General features: G+C 42.6%; 1 protein-coding gene across 1 annotated transcript; it reads left to right on the forward strand.

Annotated features, from left to right (window-relative positions):
• Positions 1-895: 895 nt before the first annotated feature.
• On the forward strand, positions 896-9,425 carry MOSPD1 (motile sperm domain containing 1). The gene is made up of 5 exons (XM_010010944.1): positions 896-1,153; positions 1,331-1,406; positions 4,339-4,565; positions 6,408-6,569; positions 8,865-9,425. The coding sequence occupies exons 1-5, from the start codon at positions 1,000-1,002 to the stop codon at positions 8,894-8,896; spliced, it is 651 nt and encodes a 216-aa protein (XP_010009246.1). The 5' UTR covers positions 896-999; the 3' UTR covers positions 8,897-9,425.
• The last annotated feature ends 1,505 nt before the right edge of the window (positions 9,426-10,930 follow it).

A 10,930-nucleotide genomic window follows, 5' to 3' on the forward strand; every position in this document is an offset into this window, starting at 1 on the left:
GAATAACGTCAAGTCTCAGAGGACATCTCCAGGTTGATAATTAACCTGTAGGAGCTACAGTAAAACATGATGTTTGGGGGGGAGGGGGGGAATGTAAGTAGCTCTTTCACTTTGTTCTGTCTGTCGTCAGTGGTACGTGTGCTTGGGAGTCTGGCCTTTATGAATTGCATTTGGGATTGTTGCTTGCTCGGGTCATGGGTTCTGGTTTTAGTTCTGGAACGTCACTCAAAGTGAAACAGAACTGGGGGGTGGCAGAGGGAGAATTAGGATGGTTGTACTTTGGTTAGAGACAAAATCCCAAATCTGTTTGGTATTCTTCATCCCAGGAACTACAGTGCAGTCGTAACAAGAGGTTAGTTTAAACAAGGCGTGAAGGTGTTCCCCATTCTTTTGTTCTGAGTGTCTGGAGTTTGACATACCTCAGTGCCTGTGTGAGCAGATACCTAAGTTGTTATCCCTCATCCGGGAAGGGCATCACTGCAGAGAGATTCCTGCCTAAAAGGGGATTTACCTGTTTGTGTTTCCTCACTTCTGCTGTCCCAAGGCACCGATGGGATACCTTTAAGGATGGGATATGCTTATGCCATTGTTCGGTTGTGTTGCAAAGAGCCAGTGTGAGCAACCCTGGTTGTGAGCTGGGACCCCAAAATGCTGCCATGATACCCTGAAGAAGTGCTTATCAGTTTGTTTCATAGCAGTTTGTTACATAGATGGAAACCTGATGCAAATATTTTCTTCTATTTCTGTATTTTGAAAGGAATTTAAGTAGAGGTAGATTCATAACCAAGCATCACATTGTATATTTTTACACCGTTATTGACTGCCTCAGTTCAGTAGAGACTTATGGAAATAATCTTCTTGCCTTTTCTCTTTTTTTCCCCCTTTTTTTCCTTTAGAATTGCCAAAATGCTTTGGAATTCTTAAACGCTTCAAAACCTGAAGTCTCTGAGGATACAAAACCATAAGAACCCAAGAAGCAGCAAGGAGGATTCAGTGCCAATGCAGCAACAAAAAAGACAGCCAGAGTTAGTGGAAGGAAATCTTCCTGTTTTTGTTTTTCCTACAGAACTTATATTTTATGCAGATGACCAGTCAACACACAAGCAGGTGTTGACTCTATATAACCCCTATGAGTTTGCCTTAAAATTCAAAGGTGGGTTTCTTAGGTTAAGTTCTATTTAAGGGTTAGTTGGTGATCTTGAACAGTCCAATTATAATTCATGTCACAAATCACATTTGTGACAAACCCAAACTCGTGTCTTTACGTGTTGATGAAGTTGGTGAGGTGTTAATTCGTGAGTTGTTACCACTCCTGTCCTTTCTGTTGCAGTTCTTTGTACAACTCCAAACAAATATGCGGTGGTTGATGCTACTGGTGCAGTGAAGCCTCAGTGCTGTGTTGATATGTAAGTAAAAGTTGGGTGTTTTTCTTTTCTAATGTACAACATTGACTTATCTTGATGTCTTTTATTATTTAAGAGGTAGTAAATGACAGCATGCATAGTATGAACTAAGTTTATTATATCCAACAGTACTAAGTTGGATACAGTATTGTCCTAATCTCCTGTATTCTTGTGGCTGTCTGGTCTTTGCCATTCTTTCACTCCAGGGCAGAGGTATGACAATACTGGTCACACTTCCTTCTTTAATTTGTCTTTAGGCATAAATAAATAGTAAATGCAGTGTAGTTTGTAAACCAGTGGTGAGAGTAAAATGAGCATCTTCTGAGCAGTTTTTTGTTAGACATGACAAGAAAAGCAAGACTCCATCTGCAAACAAGTATTTGTCCTGCAGAAATCCCTCATGCAGGGGATATTTGTTTGCAGATGGGCAAAATGGAAACATGTGAGTTGTGCGGAGCACGGGCCATGTTTACTAAAGGTGCTTTTGCCCACCTTTCACCCTGACGGCCTCTCTTTTTCTCAGATCTGTCTCCCCTTTACCTGTTCCCCTTGTCAGGTGCCAACTCAGTAACAGAGAAAATGAGAAGTGACCACAGTAATGTATAGGGTCTGTAGGCTGCTATAATTGAAAGTTGAGTCTATTTTAGACCAACTTCTTTGCATCTTCCATTTAACACCTTATTTCTGTGCTGATGTATAGCTGAAGAAAGTATGAAATACCTAAAAGAGCAGACTGAGCTTTCTGAATAGAAGTTTGCAAACGGTGTAACACCTCCTGGGCTCTCTGGCTAACAAATGGCCATGGAAGAAAACTCCACTAGTGAAGGATCTGTCTTTTGTCAGATAAATAATACTGGGCTTGGGGAATGGCTCTTTCCTGTAGACTGTCTTCCTGAGGTGTAATTTGGAAAATTCCAAGGACTCACCAAATAGAAAGGAAGTTTAAAACATGGAACTAAAAGGTTTCAGTGGGCAGGGGTAACAGTCCTACAAATGGAACAAAGCAGGTCAGAATGTATCATTGTATCAGTGAGCTGTTCCAGCCTTTAGCAGACATTTACACAAGCTTGAGGACATTTGGTTAATCTTAAACAAATGTCTTTTATTAAAGAAAGGAAAATAAGACATATGCGTGTTGCCAAGGGAAAACTGTTTCCAGCAGAACCCCCATCCTATTCCAATGGTTGCTGTCTAAGGGCAGTGTTTACTGCTGGGCTCTGAGCAGTACTATGCAAGCGTGGCCATTTGCCAGATAAACAGATATTCTACAGAGCTTCCAATTATGCAATGGGCTCTAAAAAGAAACAGGAGAATGTAGCTGTTTATAGGGGTCTGCAGAAAATATCTCTTTGCTTGGCAGCAGATGCATGTTCTCAGAGCACAGCATTATGCACAGATTCTGTTTAGGTTGGGAGCTAGTCCCCTGGTACTAAGAGTAGAAACAGAAAATGAAAAGGAAGTGTTAAAGGAAGAAAGAAGAGTTGAATCTGCTGAGAGTTGTGTGAATTAGGATTGTCCGGGGGGAAAACCCTTTTGTTTTAGTGAAGGCAGTTGCCCAGCCAACACTCAGCTCACTGAAAGCCTGTCATAAGCACACTCTTTTGCCTCTAAAGTGACATAAAACTAGGTACAGTACTGCACCTCCTAGTTTGGAGGGTGACTTGTCTCTGCTTCCTTGTTGAATAGTCAATTCAAACTAGATACCAGTTATGAGCACTGTCTCTGTGTTAACTGACTGTGGGTGTCTTGATATAGTTCATTTAAATGAAGACCAGAACACAAAAATCTATTTCTTGCAGCGTTTTAATGTCTGTATTATCACAAAGATAGGTTTCTTGAAGCAATTTAAGACTACTATCCTGTATTACTAAGGGTGGAATCATTTTTTTTCCCCTCGGGAGATGGCAGCCTGCTTGAAGCCAAGTCACTTGTATGGAGGTGTAATTCCAGATTAGCTTTTGTTATCTTAGAAATTGAGAATAGCCTTTCACAAAAAACAAGTTTTCCACTTTGGAAAAATAACAAAAATCCGTATTAATCCTGAGAGCTGATGTGAGTTGGAACCTGAATGTTACAGCTGGTTAATGCTACAGAGGTGTTTTCCTAATGAATCATAACTGCAGAGGGGAGGCAGTTGAGCAGAGCGCTGCTCAGACGTCTGTGTGCCTTTGAGCAGTGTTTTTAAACCTGTGCCCTTTGTAAGTCCCACAGACATTTTTTCCCATGGAATACCATAAAACTAGAAGGAATGCAACAGCCCAGAACCTGTCTTGCTGTTGAAGCCATCTTGGGCAAGGTATTCAAAACAGTTGAGCAACAGAGTGATTGCCGGACAGTGAGAAGGTTTACCAAGAAAATAAGTGACTCTATAACTCAGAGGATATGTCTACACTGCAGTCTGGTTGTGACTGTAGCTTGTGTAGCTACACCTGGTGTAGCTCTGGGTAGGTAGTGGAGTATCTGCAGCATCGTGTGTTTCAGATCAGGCTATGAACTGTGCTCAAGGTAGTTAGGTTGATGAGCAAAGCTCTGACAGCACAGAGCTCTGCTGTTGATAGCCAGATTTACTCACTGAGAGGTGAAAGACGTACATGTTGATCTGTGGCTGTCATTTCTACTGCACTGATACATGCTTTTAGGAGGCTTCTGGTTCTGAAATCCCAAAGGTGGGCTTAAGATAAAGAATTAACTGTTCCTTTTGGCCAGCCAATTGGAGCAGATATATTTGGGAACCAGAGCAAACATAAAGAGGGGAGAGAGAAGGCAAGATCAAATCATCAAGCACATGGAGTGATGGAGGAGATTACGGGGATCTGGACTATTGCATCTGTGTAGGGTGGGACGAGGGGAAACACTGGGATATGTAGGATGTAATTCCACAAGAGAAGTGCTGCTTATTAGTTCCTCTGTTTGAAAATGTGCTTTTCCTCTGCAGCGTGATCCGTCACAGAGATGTTCGGGCTTCTTACTTTGGTGTGATAGATAAATTCCGTCTCCAAGTGTCTGAGCAGAGCCAGAGGAAAGCATTAGGGAAAAAGGAGATTATTGCAACTCTACTTCCATCTGCAAAGGAGCAACAACAACAAAAGGAAGAGGAGGAGAAACGAATAAAAGAACACCTGGCTGAAAGTGTCTTTTTTGAGCAGACTTTGTGTCAACCAGGTACCTGAAACCTTTGACCCTCCTGTCTTCTGAAGCAGTTATGAACAGCCCAAGTGACTAGAAAGACTGAAGTGAATTTTAACCCAGTACTTTTTACATACGTGCAAGACTGCTGCCTTCATCACTGGGGGATGATGGTGCCCTAGAACGCAAACCGTGGCTATTGTGCTTGTGCTGTCTTGATCAAGACCCTTTGCTGCCCCATGGTTGTGTGTCACTTGCAGGGTGCCTTCTCCATTCCTCTGGTGCACAATCAGGCAAAGGGAGTTTATCTGCAAAAGGGTGGTAGCTGTTTTTTCCCTTGGGCTCTCTCAGAACATATGCCCTTTCTGAGTTAGTTCCAAACCTTTTATCTTTCATTTCCTGATGAGCAGGAAATATCGCCAGAAACACCCTCTAAAGCGCTCCTTGTTCAGTGCCATCTCCTTTGTGTGTCTCACAAGTACAGAACAGTACAGTTACCAACTGGAAACTGTGCATGTTTCATACATGAGGAAGTGAATCAACAGTCCTGGGCAAAACCTGGACTTGAACAGTTAAATTCAAGTGGTAGGGGGAGATTTAGAAAGTACCAAGTTGTTCCAGAACTGAATTTAAACTGATTCTTGACAGTCTCCCTCACTCTTCCTGATTTATACTGGAATATTCTTGTCACTTGTTTGATTTTTCATGACAAGAACAAAAATCAGTTCCTGAAAATAGGTGAACCTGCTTGAGAGTGTTCCTCTTGTTAAAACAAAACTGTTTCACTAGTTACACATAGGCTGCTGGCTGGTAAAACACCTTCTGATGAAACCAAAACCAAACAACCTCAAGAGATAGGTATTAGTGGGGTAGATGGTTATAGCCTACAAAGGTCTCTGGGCTCACAGGACAAAATGTGACCATGATAGTTGTTCAGTACAGAGGGTTTGAACCATCCTGAACAATCTGATACTGGTCTTGATCCAAATGCTGTTCCTCTGCTTAAAACCTTTACTGACTTCATTCTACTGCTTGCTAACAGCAAAGCAGCCAACAAAGCAACTGCAGGCTTTGTATCTAACCTACAACCTAGAAAGTCTGGAATTAAAACAGGTCTCTGAGGGTAGAAAACTTGGATAAAAACATTGGCTGGTTTCCAATGGGATGTAAGAATTTGGCTGGAGGTATTCAACTAACATGTTAACAGCTCTTCTCAGAGATGACACAGTGTGCCTTTGAGTAGATTGCAGCTGCATCTTTATAGTTCGTGTTTCCTTAATCTGGTGACATTGTCAGAGTGGTTCATTCTCATAGGTTTTAAAAGAAGATTCCAATATTACTAATTTTTGGCATTTAAACTGGTTCAGGAAGATGCAGCCCTTGAATCCTCTAAAGAAAGAGTCTCATCTAGCCCGAGAACATGAGCTCCTGCTGTAGCCAGGTTTTGGTCTGGGTGTGGAGGCTGTTACCTGCCTGTGCAGCTCTTTCAGGTGCTCTTTCCTCATCGATTACTAATCACTGAAGGAACATACTCAGGAATGGAGGCAGGATGCGTGGTGAAACCTCAAGCCCCACTGAAGCATCCAGCTGCCAGGAGCGTCTAACTGGGCCTGGCAGGTTCTGTTCCTCCAGAAGGGAGGGGTTTGGGAAATCATGTGAAAACAAGTTCCAGCATCAGAACAGGGAACAGCAAAATGTGGAAGGTTGACAAGGGTGGGTTTAAGAGCTGTTTTCCACCCCCTCAAAACTCCAAAGGGCAAAGAAAACCTCAGGATGTCGCAGCTCCAATGTACCATAAACGTTTTTTTCATCATGTTTAACATTTATTTTGGTCAGATGTTGTTTAACACGTGGATGTTCCTTCCTCATCTCTTTCAGAAAACAGAACTGCCTCGTCGGGACCTAGTTTACTAACAGTCTTCCTAGGAATAGTGTGTATTGCAGCACTAATGCTACCTACATTGGGGGAAGTGGAATCCCTGGTGCCTCTCTACCTCCACTTAAGTGTGAATCAAAAGTTAGTAGCTGCTTATGTTTTAGGTAAGTGTTTTGGCTTTTGTAAATGTTTTCTTACAGCTTCTGCATTTGCCCATGATTGATAGAATACAAATCACCACATTACCTTTTGGTTTGCATCTCTACTTAGATTTTAACTGGCAGCCAGAGTGAATTAATTCTCATAAGCATTTTTGACCAGATTTTAGTTGATACTTATTATATACAGGCCCCTACGTGTTAATTCACTTTGATTTGACAAGTGGCCAACTGCAGTCATCTGCCAACAAACCTGAATGGAATGTGCCATTTCTGATTCTTATACTGAAACACTGCTGGGGTGATGGTTGAGCTTAAAGGTCTTTTCTAACCTGGTTGATTCTATGAAATGTGTAGAAATGAGTTGTTGTAAACCCTTCAGAGGAGAGCACCAGTAGTCACAGTTCTTTCTGCTTTGTAACTCCTGACTTAGCAAGTGTAGAGAAGTTGCACATTTCATGTGTTATGACTATTTTTCTATAACTATTTCAGATTTGAAGAACAGTCTCACTAAACTCAGTTCTCCTGTCCCACTACCTGGCAGAAATGAGGCGTTACAGGAAACGAGCTAGGCAGCTTCACACTGATAGCTAGAGGTGAGGTAGTGGTGGGAAAAGACATAAGTTCACGGTGGTTCATACACACACTGAGTCCATTGGCTGACTCCTGCAAGTCAGTCTGCTGAAACAGTTGGAAAACTCACTTGTTGCTCTCTGCCTGAGCCACTGGTGGTGTATTCTCAGACCTTGCATTAATTCTTGCTGTGTTTTTATCTCTAGTTTTGAAAATTACTCCAGTTTCTGCTGGAAACAACAGTTTTAACCATTTGGCTTTATACATTTGCAACAAATCGACCTGTTTGTAGGTTCACTATAAAGGTCTTACAGGTTTTGATTCCTGTGGTAGCAGCACTTTTAGTGTTCATGAAAAGGTTCTTTATGTGCAACTCCTCTTGTGTAGAAAGTTGAGTGCTCTTGAGAAGATGAAACCACTTTCTTTGCACCAAAGCACAACTGTGTTGTGTGGCTTTAACTGAAAAGGGAGGTTAATGCCCATCAACTGGGCTATACAGCTGAGAAGTGTTTGCTTTACAGCAATGAGTTAAACCCTTTATGGCCTGAAAGTCCCCCTACAAGTGGTATGGGCTGTCCTGTGGCACCTTCCAGGAGCCTCTGTGACTGCTCTGTGGTGATTTAGGTAATCCAGACTAAGGCCTACAGCAGTTGTGGCAGTAGCAACTGGCCAAGCTAATACAGACCTTAAGCAATAGCTGAAGTGCAATTCCTCTTGAGTGGAAGCATTGCTCATGGAAGGCAGCGTTAGGGCTCTGCTCTGCCACGCTTCCATCTTCACAGCCTTTACCAAGTCAGTGAGTTAAATTGCTGTGTAGAGGCAGGACAGTAAAACAGTCTCACAAATGTCTTCATCCATGGTAGGAGAGATGTGTAGGCTTTAGCTGAGCTCTGCAGTGAAAGGCTGTTCCATGAGCACCATCTGAGCCTGCAGGAAGGGAAGATTGCCCAAGAACTGATAAATTACCACTTGGATGTCGTGTCAGGCTGGAATTGAGGGAGCCCTCATGTTTTCCATATACCTCTTCACCTTGAGCAATATAAATCATGGCTGAGAACTTGCAGAGTTGTACTTTTTCCTGATTCAGCACATAATTAAAGCGAACTTCTCACTGTGCCACAAGTAGGTTTATGAGCCCCACGTTTCCTGCTTTCATCTGGCTTTAATTGTTTTTAAGCTCTATCAGCACAGTTCTGTTTTGCTTTCCTCCCTTCTAAAGGTCACAACAAAGAGTCTGGAGGAAGCTCCCTGTGCAGACTGACAAGGAAGCTTCACATCTTTGTCTAGAACTGGTCTTTGATCAGTTCTGCACAGAGCAGAAACAACGCCCTGGAGCCTTCAGCTATCTGCCTGGCTGCTGAGTCAGCGTTTGAATTACACAGCCCCCATGAAAACTGGGGCTTGTGTGCTGGTCTTAGGCTTGCCACAGTCAAAAGCTCAAGGTTGAGGTTGTCCAGGGGTGAGCTCAGTCATTGTTTGGATTATTTAGAGCTGCTTTGACATTTAGGTACCAGACAACACTGCACTTGAGTGTCAGTCTTTGTAAGCAGCTCGTGACTCCATCAGCGCTTGGAGCAATCCTTCTGCTATTTAAGTGAAGTGTATATATAACTTCGTGTATTGATGCACTTTTAGCTTATTTTCTAGCCTGTGACAGGGTAAACTGTCTATTTTAGATGTTTTATTCTGTGAAATTAAAGCATTTAGTTGTTAATTCTTGTCTTTCAGGTCTCATCACCATGGTTATTTTGAGAACATGAGCAATGAGTTACTAGGATGTCAAACACCTTACTGTATATTCACATCATGAATGTGGACTGCCTTTTACTCCCATTTGGCTCATTAAGATGCTAGCAACCCCGTTCAGTGATTTCAGATACCTTCAGAAGTGTAATATATTTTAACTATGTATAATAAATGAAAGACTCAAAGCACTTTTGGGTGCTTCTGTATCAGACAGCTACGAAATGTTCAGTGATACCTGTGAAAATCATTTGGAAAACTTTTATATCTCCGCCTACTGTAAAAAATCCTTATTAAAGCAACATTTGTTATTTTTAGTCTATGTTCACATCAGTGTGTGCTCACTCGAAAGGCAAAAACCTGTCCTCTGTAAAACATTCATCTGGTTTGTGGTTGTACGTGCTGAGGCTGGTGCCCAACTCCTGTGTATCCCTCCCAGGATGAGAGTCATGACTGAGCATGGAAGCGAATGGCAAATTCCATCAGCGAAACGATGAAATAAACCATGACTTTAGGTGAAGAATTCCTTCTCCACGTCCTTACTTCAGCATTGCCACTTTGAGTGCTCGTTTTGTATCACCACTGGAGACAATAAAGCCAAGTTCTGGCATCAGGTCCTCTCATTTCACAGGCTGCATGTGCAGGTGACCCGAGTGCCATTAACAGAAGCTGAACTCGCACTGAAACCTTCACCATTTCTTCTCTTTTAGAGACCAAACCAAGTAGAGCAGCACAGGGATTCCTCCACACCCCACCCCAGCCAAGACAGCGGAGGGGTTTTGTATCAGAAACTCCTCCTCAAATTCCAGTTCTATATTCCAGGTGATCATTTCTCTTGTTTCATAACAAGTATTTCCCTTCATTTGACATTTCATGGGTGAGAAGTTGAAAAGTATTTCTGCTGAAGGGCCTCTAGTGCTGTGTTTGATTCAGACACACAAATCTTTGTTCCTAAGTCTATAGAACATGCTCTGATCTGTGTAAATGACATTTTGGAAATTAAACCTTCTTTTCCCCCCCTGCATGTTATGGGTCACTTTCCTGCTTGTGCATGCAAGGCTAAAGAAACCATGCAGATACGTGTTGCTTTAAAAACCCCACCGAAACAAAAGGAGAAAGGTTGAAGTTGTTCATCACTGTATGTTTTTTCTTATATACAATACAAATAAGTCTTGAAAGGGCAATAAAACGTAACTTCAGTTTGATTTGCAGGAGAACTGAGATTGTGTCATCTGTGAGTGTCAGATGATGAGGAAAAGTCAAACAGTAACACTGGTTACAAAGCAAAGTTCCTGACTGGTTGGACGCCGTGTTCCAGCACCGGTGCTGGAGCCCCACCAGCCAGTGACACTGGTTTGGGGCACAGGGTCTTCTGTGAGCTCTGACCTCAAGAGCTTTGCTGTTAACGCTTTCGTACCTGTGCTGTTTGTTCTGATTTTCATGGGGTGGTTGAACCTGCTGCTGCTTGAGCAGGGCGAGGAATGGAGCACAAGGTAGGAGGACAAAGCTGCTGTGCAGCCCATCAGCCTTGCTGTTATGCAGCAAGATGCACGTTTTATTGTGCCCAATGAAGAAGAAACCACAAACCTACCTTTTCTCACACATATCTTGGAGTTCCAGGATTGTGCTTTTCTTGCCAGGCACTTGCAGAAGTACTGAAGAGAGAGAATCCCACGTGGAGGAACTCTGAGTCGCTATCACAGGTGTTGATGCCTGCACACGGGGCACGGACACATCTTGGGAATGGGACCACAGGACACAGACCATGCCTGACACCTTCAAGGAACTCAGAAGACCGGCTTAGAAGAACACCTGGACCAAAGAAACCACTAACAAAACATCACCAGCAACTAAGACTAAAACATGGGAACGTTTCTTCAAGGGCAAGCAAGGAGCAATACAAGATAAAGATGAAACACACAGTGTAACTCTGCACATGCAGATAAACCTGGTGCTTGGGCAAAATAACCATGACAAATGTGAACTGTGACTTCTTTCTACTTCAGGGAGGTTACAGCACACTCTATAATCACAGATTTATGCCACTGTTG

Source organism: Nestor notabilis, unplaced genomic scaffold (assembly GCF_000696875.1).
Source record: "Nestor notabilis isolate BGI_N333 unplaced genomic scaffold, ASM69687v1 scaffold8370, whole genome shotgun sequence".
NCBI lineage: Eukaryota > Metazoa > Chordata > Aves > Psittaciformes > Psittacidae > Nestor > Nestor notabilis.

What these genes read in the sequence shown, in the direction of transcription:
- MOSPD1 (XM_010010944.1), top strand. Translation starts at nt 1,000, where the DNA reads ATGCAGCAACAAAAAAGACAGCCAGAGTTAGTGGAAGGAAATCTTCCT. An exon ending in CCTCAGTGCTGTGTTGATAT is followed by an intron (nt 1,407 to 4,338) that starts GTAAGTAAAAGT and finishes TTTCCTCTGCAG; the next exon opens with CGTGATCCGTCACAGAGATG. An exon ending in AGTAGCTGCTTATGTTTTAG is followed by an intron (nt 6,570 to 8,864) that starts GTAAGTGTTTTG and finishes CTTGTCTTTCAG; the next exon opens with GTCTCATCACCATGGTTATT.